This window comes from Xenia sp. Carnegie-2017, unplaced genomic scaffold (assembly GCF_021976095.1).
Source record: "Xenia sp. Carnegie-2017 unplaced genomic scaffold, XeniaSp_v1 HiC_scaffold_43, whole genome shotgun sequence".
NCBI lineage: Eukaryota > Metazoa > Cnidaria > Anthozoa > Malacalcyonacea > Xeniidae > Xenia > Xenia sp. Carnegie-2017.
The window spans coordinates 115,495-129,111 of NW_025813508.1; the positions used below are offsets into that span (position 1 = coordinate 115,495).

The 13,617-nt window shown below is 35.8% G+C and overlaps 1 protein-coding gene across 1 annotated transcript in view; it reads right to left on the reverse strand.

Moving 5' to 3' along the window:
* LOC124456178 overlaps positions 1-13,617 on the reverse strand; it is a 65,604-nt gene that overhangs the window by 14,649 nt on the left and 37,338 nt on the right. The window contains exons 8-19 of the mRNA XM_047006680.1: positions 12,976-13,083; positions 11,755-11,862; positions 10,535-10,642; positions 9,317-9,424; positions 8,101-8,207; positions 6,879-6,986; positions 5,656-5,763; positions 4,433-4,540; positions 1,053-1,123; positions 810-974; positions 276-423; positions 96-194 (exon numbers count right to left, since the gene is read on the reverse strand). Of these exons, the coding sequence (XP_046862636.1) occupies positions 8,113-8,207; positions 9,317-9,424; positions 10,535-10,642; positions 11,755-11,862; positions 12,976-13,083 (527 nt within the window). The 3' untranslated portion in view covers positions 96-194; positions 276-423; positions 810-974; ... (3 more) ...; positions 6,879-6,986; positions 8,101-8,112. The remainder of the gene's footprint in view (positions 1-95; positions 195-275; positions 424-809; positions 975-1,052; positions 1,124-4,432; positions 4,541-5,655; positions 5,764-6,878; positions 6,987-8,100; positions 8,208-9,316; positions 9,425-10,534; positions 10,643-11,754; positions 11,863-12,975; positions 13,084-13,617) is intronic.

Below are 13,617 nucleotides of genomic sequence, written 5' to 3' on the forward strand. Positions count from 1 at the left end.
CCTCTCCCCCTGCATTAACGTTCTAGCTTCGCCCCTGGGGTGGGAGATAGGTCACAAAAGACAATCCACATAGCTATCATTAAAGTAAACGTTACCTGTCAACTGCAACGACAACACTTTGTGCAGCGGTCTCCCAAATGGCTTCCTGTGAGCCAGCCGCTTTTTTTTCGAGTCAGCGGTAACAGGCATCCGACCTTCATTTAAATACAAACAAAGAAAAGCACCCAACGTTAGTATTTGACATTTATGAGCGTCACAACAATGTTATAAGCAACCTGAGGTTATATCATAAGATGTCTTGTTGTTTGCGATGAATGCTGTGGGTGAATTAGTAACACCGCTGGACGCCGTGTGAAGGTATCGCGTTTTCACACCAGTACCGATAAGTTGAGCCAATTCAAGTTGGGAAATGCATTTCAGTATCTAGAATGAAAACAATGACTTTAGGGAAACGTAAAAATATGCGCCGAGCGGAACGAGCATTTGAGCAACGAAAACGAGTGTTCAACAAGACGAACATAAACGTTAAATACATACGTAGAAAATATCTTCAAACAAAAAATATTTTGAGAAAAAACTTCATTTTCTTATGTATATTTATTACAGATGTACATTTGTGATACGATTCTCTGATGAAGGGTATGAAATACGGTCAACAAAGCACTTGGAAAAATGAAAGGTAAAGACTGTAGCAATATCGTGAAGATAAGACTACAGACAAGACTAGACTTTTTCCTTTGATGAAAAACAATCGATCATATTTTCAGTCGTAGACACCAACCATAATATATAGCAAGATGATTCTCTACCTCGAGCCAAGACTTCCTGATGTAATTACCATCCGTTTGAGCGATGGTAAGAAGTGTCTTGATCGTCTCCATGTTCTTCGTTTTCATTTCATGAATATGCGTTCCACTGGTCGCAGTAAGTAAAGTGAACCTGGATAGAGCTTGTACGAAAGCATTTCTTTCCAACTACAATGTGAAAAGAGTTATTAGGAGTATCGAAAAATGAACTTAATGGTAAAGTAAATGCTTAAAGGTAATTTTTACTTAATGGATTGGTAACAATGTTTTCAAGCTTTTTCCGATGTCTTCTTCATTCTTGTAGGCAGAAGCAGTGTCTATAATACACAATGAAATAAAAACTATAATTCTCTTATCAATTTCAACGACCATTATTTTACTCTACTTATTTTCAATCATTTTTGGTGTAATCCTTGTGAAGTATGTAAATTCTTTCTCAGTTTATTTGACAGGCGCAATTATGATACAGAAAAAATTTACAATAGGTACAATGCATGCATTATTCTTTCTTGGCCATGTACGTATGCACAGGATCTTGCTGGATAATTTGGTCGAATAAATTTTATATTCACTTCACCATTCTTCTAATTGATTACAACATTGATCCTCGCGTTTAAGTTGCGCTGCTCCAGGCCAATGAATCAGATATAAATCTAAATATTCGTATCCGAAGTTTTCTATTGCTCTTAAACACGCACTGTACGCAGTATCAAGACCTTGATCTTTGGAGCTTTAAACAAATATAAAAATATGGTTACAACAAACTGTCTTCAGATTGGAATTTCCATCGAGCAGTTACCGTACAGAAGTAAAACCGTCTTCCTGTTTTACGATTATTGTTGAAGCTAGATCCTTGCAATTATTTACGCTTACTGTCTTGTCTATTAAGGAATACGTGTCCTCTCTTCACCAATTACTGCAAAAAACTGACTTAATGCAGAGCGGTTTTGCTATGACATAACATGCAAATTGAAAATTGCCTATAGGAGAAAAATAATTCAACTGATCGCTATATCAAAACTTCATACATCTGCATCCGCTCGCAAAATGAAAAAGCCTTGCTGAAAAATTATGTATCACGAAAAAAACACGACATCACAAATTGTCCTTGACAGACCAACAAAATGTGAAGCTGAAAAAATATCTCAAACTGGTCCGGGTGTGGTGGTCTGAGTTAGCCATTATACTGAGATTGTATTCCGTACACTTCACAGTAATAACGCATTATATAGTCCTAATACTTAAAGTGGTTATATCACGAATTTTAGCCCCCCTTTTTTATTAGCTAAATTGAAAGACCTTGTTTCAGTGATTTTAAATCTGCAATTATAATTGAAATTGGATTGGTGAAAGTGATTTTACGGACGTTCAAAGTCACGACTTTCAGCATTTTTTTTGCGAACTTTTTCATCGGTATGCTAATGACTTGTGACGTAGAAAGTTGAACACATATGTCAACATGGCGTGTTCTACTAGTAATCTTTATAAGAAACGCGGAGGAAAACGCTGTGTTGCTGGCGGACCTAATCAAATTAGTTGCGCCAATGATTCAAAAACCGAAGGAATGTCGATGCATCTGTTTCCTAAAAAGAAACAGAGCCGCAAATACATAGAAAATGGTAAATTTTGTGCGTAAACATAGACCGGGCTTTGAGGCTTCCTCACCTCGTGTCTGTGTTCTGCGCATTTTGAAGATTCTTGTTTTGACCTAAATTTGAGCGTGTAAGTCAAGCTCAAAACAAGGTTGAAGAAAGATGCTTTCCCAACCATTGACGTGGCTGGGATTCCTGAACCATTACAGGACGAAATAACTGATCGAAAGCGAAGACAAGTAAGTTTACGCTTGTTTATGTTAATTTTTCTTTTGTCATATGTAAATTCGATATAAGTTTTGTAGATTATTCGACATACGCTCCATAAGCCATCGCTGAATGAAACATGTTCTCTCAATGAGGAAGTACCATCTACTAGTTATGAAGCTGAGCATGTTTAAGTATGCACTGGGGAAGCAAACGATTTGCCATTTGAACGGCTTGCTATTTTCCATTTTTACATTTATGCTATGATTTAATTCCATATATTTTTCTTTTGTCTTTTTTCCCAGACTGACATTGATGAAAAGATATTCTTTCATTTAATTCTTTCAGCTTAACCTCTCAGTAGCTGCACCAATTTGTTTTTATTGTTTACTCTTGTTTCAAACCATTAAACTGCATGTCAACTTATATAGTGCATCCATGTATCTCCTATTTGGTTTTCATCTAGGCATATTTCCTGACCATTCCAAACTCAGCAAAGAAGGTCAACAGTCTCTACAGTGCACAAGACTATTCCATCATTGCCCCTCTGATGGTATGTAACCTGTTGTGTTACCACTTGGATATGCTTTCCGAATAAAGTGGTAAACACAAGCAGGTAAAGGCCGAGTATTCTCCCATCCCATAGACCCACAAAACCATCTCATCAACCATCTGTATGCCACAGCTCTCAAGTACCTGAAGTAAATAAAAAGGTTGGACTAATTATTGTTGATGAAACAATGTTGATTATAACATTGTTTCTCATACAATTTACAATCTTACATATTTAATGATTGTGATGCTTGGCGGCGATAAGCACGTCCATTCCTATCTCTCAATAGTGGCCCGACGTTTTCAAGGACAGCCTCATGAACTAAAGGCCCAAATTTGGCATGCTGTGTTATGCATGATATTTTCTCAATGCTGCCATCGAATGTCATTTTCTGCAAAGCTGGTCCAATTTCCTTACAGCATCTGTACTCTAATGCGCCTTCTAACAAATCGGTATGACAGCATTGACAATTACACCTGAAACGTGTGAGCATTCTGGTTTATAAAGTAACTTTATGTATATTACAAACAGGAGAAAACAACAACTTACCATTCACCAAGTGGAATTACGCCATCACTTCGTTGTTCTAATGTCGCAGGGAGAATTCGGGATCATCTGGAGTATGCACTTCATCACCATCTCCTGCTAGCGGTTCATCGTCATATGCGAAGTCGTTTAAATGCTCGACATAACCCACGGATTCCGAGCTCCAATCAGATACGCATTCAGACATCGAATTCGAATTATCTGAGCACTGATTTGAGGCCATACTTTCCGGAAAACTTGTTTTTTAATATTTTATTGAAAAAACTGTCATTATTTGTTTTTAAGACAAGAAAAACGACAACAAAATCACCTTCTATAATATAATATTATATTGACGGAAACAGACGTGTTCAACTATCTACGTCACAAGTATCAATATGGCGTCGTAAAAAATTCGCAAATAGTACCCGACTTTGGAGGCAAAATTAAGCAACTTATATTTATCTGTTTAAGTCCAGCGACATGTCATAGTTCTTCAAATAATCCAAATTTTCAATTAAGCTCATAAAAAAGGGGGGCTAAAATTCGTGATATAACCACTTTAAAACATTATACACCTATTTTTTCGGTTGATTTCTGAATATTTTAATATTCTCAGTCTCTCAGATCGCCACACCGACAGCAATATGTACATCACAAGTGCTACAAGCGACCAGCGCGTCAGGGTACATTTCTTTCCCAATGGAGAGAGAAATATTTCGATCATTGACAATATTTTCGACACTCACCAAGCTTGCTAGTTATGAATATGTCAGATCTTTTAAGACCATATTTTCGTAACAATGTTTTCAAGCTTTTTCCGATGTCTTCTTCATTCTTGTAGGCAGAAGCAGTGTCTATAATACACAATGAAATAAAAACTATAATTCTCTTATCAATTTCAACGACCATTATTTTACTCTACTTATTTTCAATCATTTTTGGTGTAATCCTTGTGAAGTATGTAAATTATTTCTCATTTTATTTGACAGGCGCAATTATGATGCTGAAAACATTTACAATAGGTACAATGCATGCATTATTCTTTCTTGGCCATGTACGTATGCACAGGATCTTGCTGGATAATTTGGTCGAATAAATTTTATATTCACTTCACCATTCTTCTAATTGATTACAACATTGATCCTCGCGTTTAAGTTGCGCTGCTCCAGGCCAATGAATCAGATATAAATCTAGATATTCGTATCCGAAGTTTTCTATTGCTCATAAACACGCACTGTACGCCGTATCAAGACCTTGATCATTTAGAGCTTTAAACAAATATAAAAATATGGTTACAACAAACTGTCTTCAGATTGGAATTTCCATCGAGCAGTTACCGTACAGAAGTAAAAAACCGTCTTCCCGTTTTACAGTTATTGTTGTAGCTAGATCCTTGCAATTATTTACGCTTACTGTCTTGTCTATTAGGAATACGTGTCCTCTCTTCGCCAATTACTGCAAAAAACAGACTTAATGCAGAGCGGTTTTGCTATGACATAACACGCAAATTGAAAATTGCCTATAGGAGAAAAATAATTCAACTGATTCGCTATATCAAAACTTCATACATCTGCATCCGCTCGCAAAATGAAAAAGCCTTGCTGAAAAATTTTGTATCACGAAAAAAACACGACATCACAAATTGTCCTAGACAGACCAACAAAATGTGAAGCTGAAAAAATATCTCAAACTGGTCCGGGTGTGGCGGTCTGAGTTAGCCATTATACTGAGATTGTATTCCGTACACTCCACAGTAATAACGCATTATATAGTCCTAATACTTACAAACATTATACACCTATTTTTTCGGTTGATTTCTGAATATTTTAATATTCTCTGTCTCTCAGATCGCCACACCGACAGCAATATGTACATCACAAGTGCTACAAGCGACCAGCGCGTCAGGGTACATTTCTCTCCCAATGGAGAGAGAAATATTTCGATCATTGACAATATTTTCGACACTCACCAAGCTTGCTAGTTATGAATATGTCAGATCTTTTAAGACCATATTTTGGTAACAATGTTTTCAAGCTTTTTCCGATGTCTTCTTCATTCTTGTAGGCAGAAGCAGTGTCTATAATACACAATGAAATAAAAACTATAATTCTCTTATCAATTTCAACGACCATTATTTTACTCTACTTATTTTCAATCATTTTTGGTGTAATCCTTGTGAAGTATGTAAATTCTTTTTCAGTTTATTTGACAGGCGCAATTATGATGCTGAAAACATTTACAATAGGTACAATGCATGCATTATTCTTTCTTGGCCATGTACGTATGCACAGGATCTTGCTGGATAATTTGGTCGAATAAATTTTATATTCACTTCACCATTCTTCTAATTGATTACAACATTGATCCTCGCGTTTAAGTTGCGCTGCTCCAGGCCAATGAATCAGATATAAATCTAAATATTCGTATCTGAAGTTTTCTATTGCTCTTAAACACGCACTGTACGCAGTATCAAGACCTTGATCCTTTGGAGCTTTAAACAAATATAAAAATATGGTTACAACAAACTGTCTTCAGATTGGAATTTCCATCGAGCAGTTACCGTACAGAAGTAAAAAACCGTCTTCCCGTTTTACAGTTATTGTTGTAGCTAGATCCTTGCAATTATTTACGCTTACTGTCTTGTCTATTAAGGAATACGTGTCCTCTCTTCACCAATTACTGCAAAAAACTGACTTAATGCAGAGCGGTTTTGCTATGACATAACATGCAAATTGAAAATTGCCTATAGGAGAAAAATAATTCAACTGATTCGCTATATCAAAACTTCATACATCTGCATCCGCTCGCAAAATGAAAAAGCCTTGCTGAAAAATTATGTATCACGAAAAAAACACGACATCACAAATTGTCCTTGACAGACCAACAAAATGTGAAGCTGAAAAAATATCTCAAACTGGTCCGGGTGTGGCGGTCTGAGTTAGCCATTATACTGAGATTGTATTCCGTACACTTCACAGTAATAACGCATTATATAGTCCTAATACTTAAAACATTATACACCTATTTTTTCGGTTGATTTCTGAATATTTTAATATTCTCAGTCTCTCAGATCGCCACACCGACAGCAATATGTACATCACAAGTGCTACAAGCGACCAGTGCGTCAGGGTACATTTCTTTCCCAATGGAGAGAGAAATATTTCGATCATTGACAATATTTTCGACACTCACCAAGCTTGCTAGTTATGAATATGTCAGATCTTTTAAGACCATATTTTGGTAACAATGTTTTCAAGCTTTTTCCGATGTCTTCTTCATTCTTGTAGGCAGAAGCAGTGTCTATAATACACAATGAAATAAAACTATAATTCTCTTATCAATTTCAACGACCATTATTTTACTCTACTTATTTTCAATCATTTTTGGTGTAATCCTTGTGAAGTATGTAAATTCTTTCTCAGTTTATTTGACAGGCGCAATTATGATGCTGAAAACATTTACAATAGGTACAATGCATGCATTATTCTTTCTTGGCCATGTACGTATGCACAGGATCTTGCTGGATAATTTGGTCGAATAAATTTTATATTCACTTCACCATTCTTCTAATTGATTACAACATTGATCCTCGCGTTTAAGTTGCGCTGCTCCAGGCCAATGAATCAGATATAAATCTAAATATTCGTATCCGAAGTTTTCTATTGCTCGTAAACACGCACTGTACGCAGTATCAAGACCTTGATCATTTAGAGCTTTAAACAATTATATAAATATGCTTACAACAAACTGTCTTCAGATTAGAATTTCCATCGAGCAGTTACCGTACAGAAGTAAAAAACCGTCTTCCCGTTTTACAGTTATTGTTGTAGCTAGATCCTTGCAATTATTTACGCTTACTGTCTTGTCTATTAGGAATACGTGTCCTCTCTTCGCCAATTACTGCAAAAAACAGACTTAATGCAGAGCGGTTTTGCTATGACATAACACGCAAATTGAAAATTGCCTATAGGAGAAAAATAATTCAACTGATTCGCTATATCAAAACTTCATACATCTGTATCCGCTCGCAAAATGAAAAAGCCTTGCTGAAAAATTTTGTATCACGAAAAAAACACGACATCACAAATTGTCCTAGACAGACCAACAAAATGTGAAGCTGAAAAAATATCTCAAACTGGTCCGGGTGTGGCGGTCTGAGTTAGCCATTATACTGAGATTGTATTCCGTACACTCCACAGTAATAACGCATTATATAGTCCTAATACTTACAAACATTATACACCTATTTTTTCGGTTGATTTCTGAATATTTTAATATTCTCAGTCTCTCAGATCGCCACACCGACAGCAATATGTACATCACAAGTGCTACAAGCGACCAGCGCGTCAGGGTACATTTCTTTCCCAATGGAGAGAGAAATATTTCGATCATTGACAATATTTTCGACACTCACCAAGCTTGCTAGTTATGAATATGTCAGATCTTTTAAGACCATATTTTGTAACAATGTTTTCAAGCTTTTTCCGATGTCTTCTTCATTCTTGTAGGCAGAAGCAGTGTCTATAATACACAATGAAATAAAACTATAATTCTCTTATCAATTTCAACGACCATTATTTTACTCTACTTATTTTCAATCATTTTTGGTGTAATCCTTGTGAAGTATGTAAATTCTTTCTCAGTTTATTTGACAGGCGCAATTATGATGCTGAAAACATTTACAATAGGTACAATGCATGCATTATTCTTTCTTGGCCATGTACGTATGCACAGGATCTTGCTGGATAATTTGGTCGAATAAATTTTATATTCACTTCACCATTCTTCTAATTGATTACAACATTGATCCTCGCGTTTAAGTTGCGCTGCTCCAGGCCAATGAATCAGATATAAATCTAAATATTCGTATCCGAAGTTTTCTATTGCTCTTAAACACGCACTGTACGCAGTATCAAGACCTTGATCCTTTAGAGCTTTAAACAAATATAAAATATGGTTACAACAAACTGTCTTCAGATTGGAATTTCCATCGAGCAGTTACCGTACAGAAGTAAAAAACCGTCTTCCCGTTTTACAGTTATTGTTGTAGCTAGATCCTTGCAATTATTTACGCTTACTGTCTTGTCTATTAAGGAATACGTGTCCTCTCTTCACCAATTACTGCAAAAAACTGACTTATGCAGAGCGGTTTTGCTATGACATAACATGCAAATTGAAAATTGCCTATAGGAGAAAAATAATTCAACTGATTCGCTATATCAAAACTTCATACATCTGCATCCGCTCGCAAAATGAAAAGCCTTGCTGAAAAATTATGTATCACGAAAAACACGACATCACAAATTGTCCTTGACAGACCAACAAAATGTGAAGCTGAAAAAATATCTCAAACTGGTCCGGGTGTGGCGGTCTGAGTTAGCCATTATACTGAGATTGTATTCCGTACACTTCACAGTAATAACGCATTATATAGTCCTAATACTTAAAACATTATACACCTATTTTTTCGGTTGATTTCTGAATATTTTAATATTCTCAGTCTCTCAGATCGCCACACCGACAGCAATATGTACATCACAAGTGCTACAAGCGACCAGCGCGTCAGGGTACATTTCTTTCCCAATGGAGAGAGAAATATTTCGATCATTGACAATATTTTCGACACTCACCAAGCTTGCTAGTTATGAATATGTCAGATCTTTTAAGACCATATTTTGGTAACAATGTTTTCAAGCTTTTTCCGATGTCTTCTTCATTCTTGTAGGCAGAAGCAGTGTCTATAATACACAATGAAATAAAAACTATAATTCTCTTATCAATTTCAACGACCATTATTTTACTCTACTTATTTTCAATCATTTTTGGTGTAATCCTTGTGAAGTATGTAAATTCTTTCTCAGTTTATTTGACAGGCGCAATTATGATGCTGAAAACATTTACAATAGGTACAATGCATGCATTATTCTTTCTTGGCCATGTACGTATGCACAGGATCTTGCTGGATAATTTGGTCGAATAAATTTTATATTCACTTCACCATTCTTCTAATTGATTACAACATTGATCCTCGCGTTTAAGTTGCGCTGCTCCAGGCCAATGAATCAGATATAAATCTAAATATTCGTATCCGATGTTTTCTATTGCTCGTAAACACGCACTGTACGCAGTATCAAGACCTTGATCATTTAGAGCTTTAAACAAATATAAAATATGGTTACAACAAACTGTCTTCAGATTGGAATTTCCATCGAGCAGTTACCGTACAGAAGTAAAAAACCGTCTTCCCGTTTTACAGTTATTGTTGTAGCTAGATCCTTGCAATTATTTACGCTTACTGTCTTGTCTATTAGGAATACGTGTCCTCTCTTCGCCAATTACTGCAAAAAACAGACTTAATGCAGAGCGGTTTTGCTATGACATAACATGCAAATTGAAAATTGCCTATAGGAGAAAAATAATTCAACTGATTCGCTATATCAAAACTTCATACATCTGCATCCGCTCGCAAAATGAAAAGCCTTGCTGAAAAATTTTGTATCACGAAAAACACGACATCACAAATTGTCCTAGACAGACCAACAAAATGTGAAGGTGAAAAATATCTCAAACTGGTCCGGGTGTGGCGGTCTGAGTTAGCCATTATACTGAGATTGTATTCCGTACACTCCACAGTAATAACGCATTATATAGTCCTAATACTTACAAACATTATACACCTATTTTTTCGGTTGATTTCTGAATGTTTTAATATTCTCAGTCTCTCAGATCGCCACACCGACAGCAATATGTACATCACAAGTGCTACAAGCGACCAGCGCGTCAGGGTACATTTCTTTCCCAATGGAGAGAGAAATATTTCGATCATTGACAATATTTTCGACACTCACCAAGCTTGCTAGTTATGAATATGTCAGATCTTTTAAGACCATATTTTGGTAACAATGTTTTCAAGCTTTTTCCGATGTCTTCTTCATTCTTGTAGGCAGAAGCAGTGTCTATAATACACAATGAAATAAAAACTATAATTCTCTTATCAATTTCAACGACCATTATTTTACTCTACTTATTTTCAATCATTTTGGTGTAATCCTTGTGAAGTATGTAAATTCTTTCTCAGTTTATTTGACAGGCGCAATTATGATGCAGAAAACATTTACAATAGGTACAATGCATGCATTATTCTTTCTTGGCCATGTACGTATGCACAGGATCTTGCTGGATAATTTGGTCGAATAAATTTTATATTCACTTCACCATTCTTCTAATTGATTACAACATTGATCCTCGCGTTTAAGTTGCGCTGCTCCAGGCCAATGAATCAGATATAAATCTAAATATTCGTATCCGATGTTTTCTATTGCTCGTAAACACGCACTGTACGCAGTATCAAGACCTTGATCATTTAGAGCTTTAAACAAATATAAAAATATGGTTACAACAAACTGTCTTCAGATTGGAATTTCCATCGAGCAGTTACCGTACAGAAGTAAAAAACCGTCTTCCCGTTTTACAGTTATTGTTGTAGCTAGATCCTTGCAATTATTTACGCTTACTGTCTTGTCTATTAAGGAATACGTGTCCTCTCTTCACCAATTACTGCAAAAAACAGACTTAATGCAGAGCGGTTTTGCTATGACATAACATGCAAATTGAAAATTGCCTATAGGAGAAAAATAATTCAACTGATTCGCTATATCAAAACTTCATACATCTGCATCCGCTCGCAAAATGAAAAAGCCTTGCTGAAAAATTTTGTATCACGAAAAAAACACGACATCACAAATTGTCCTAGACAGACCAACAAAATGTGAAGCTGAAAAATATCTCAAACTGGTCCGGGTGTGGCGGTCTGAGTTAGCCATTATACTGAGATTGTATTCCGTACACTCCACAGTAATAACGCATTATATAGTCCTAATACTTACAAACATTATACACCTATTTTTCGGTTGATTTCTGAATGTTTTAATATTCTCAGTCTCTCAGATCGCCACACCGACAGCAATATGTACATCACAAGTGCTACAAGCGACCAGCGCGTCAGGGTACATTTCTTTCCCAATGAGAGAGAAATATTTCGATCATTGACAATATTTTCGACACTCACCAAGCTTGCTAGTTATGAATATGTCAGATCTTTTAAGACCATATTTTGGTAACAATGTTTTCAAGCTTTTTCCGATGTCTTCTTCATTCTTGTAGGCAGAAGCAGTGTCTATAATACACAATGAAATAAAACTATAATTCTCTTATCAATTTCAACGACCATTATTTTACTCTACTTATTTTCAATCATTTTGGTGTAATCCTTGTGAAGTATGTAAATTCTTTCTCAGTTTATTTGACAGGCGCAATTATGATGCAGAAAACATTTACAATAGGTACAATGCATGCATTATTCTTTCTTGGCCATGTACGTATGCACAGGATCTTGCTGGATAATTTGGTCGAATAAATTTTATATTCACTTCACCATTCTTCTAATTGATTACAACATTGATCCTCGCGTTTAAGTTGCGCTGCTCCAGGCCAATGAATCAGATATAAATCTAAATATTCGTATCCGATGTTTTCTATTGCTCGTAAACACGCACTGTACGCAGTATCAAGACCTTGATCATTTAGAGCTTTAAACAAATATAAAAATATGGTTACAACAAACTGTCTTCAGATTGGAATTTCCATCGAGCAGTTACCGTACAGAAGTAAAAAACCGTCTTCCCGTTTTACAGTTATTGTTGTAGCTAGATCCTTGCAATTATTTACGCTTACTGTCTTGTCTATTAAGGAATACGTGTCCTCTCTTCACCAATTACTGCAAAAAACAGACTTAATGCAGAGCGGTTTTGCTATGACATAACATGCAAATTGAAAATTGCCTATAGGAGAAAAATAATTCAACTGATTCGCTATATCAAAACTTCATACATCTGCATCCGCTCGCAAAATGAAAAAGCCTTGCTGAAAAATTTTGTATCACGAAAAAAACACGACATCACAAATTGTCCTAGACAGACCAACAAAATGTGAAGCTGAAAAATATCTCAAACTGGTCCGGGTGTGGCGGTCTGAGTTAGCCATTATACTGAGATTGTATTCCGTACACTCCACAGTAATAACGCATTATATAGTCCTAATACTTACAAACATTATACACCTATTTTTTCGGTTGATTTCTGAATGTTTTAATATTCTCAGTCTCTCAGATCGCCACACCGACAGCAATATGTACATCACAAGTGCTACAAGCGACCAGCGCGTCAGGGTACATTTCTTTCCCAATGGAGAGAGAAATATTTCGATCATTGACAATATTTTCGACACTCACCAAGCTTGCTAGTTATGAATATGTCAGATCTTTTAAGACCATATTTTGGTAACAATGTTTTCAAGCTTTTTCCGATGTCTTCTTCATTCTTGTAGGCAGAAGCAGTGTCTATAATACACAATGAAATAAAAACTATAATTCTCTTATCAATTTCAACGACCATTATTTTACTCTACTTAATTTCAATCATTTCTGGTGTAATCCTTGTGAAGTATGTAAATTCTTTCTCAGTTTATTTGACAGGCGCAATTATGATGCAGAAAACATTTACAATAGGTACAATGCATGCATTATTCTTTCTTGGCCATGTACGTATGCACAGGATCTTGCTGGATAATTTGGTCGAATAAATTTTATAGTCACTTCACCATTCTTCTAATTGATTACAACATTGATCCTCGCGTTTAAGTTGCGCTGCTCCAGGCCAATGAATCAGATATAAATCTAAATATTCGTATCCGATGTTTTCTATTGCTCGTAAACACGCACTGTACGCAGTATCAAGACCTTGATCATTTAGAGCTTTAAACAAATATAAAAATATGGTTACAACAAACTGTCTTCAGATTGGAATTTCCATCGAGCAGTTACCGTACAGAAGTAAAAAACCGTCTTCCCGTTTTACAGTTATTGTTGTAGCTA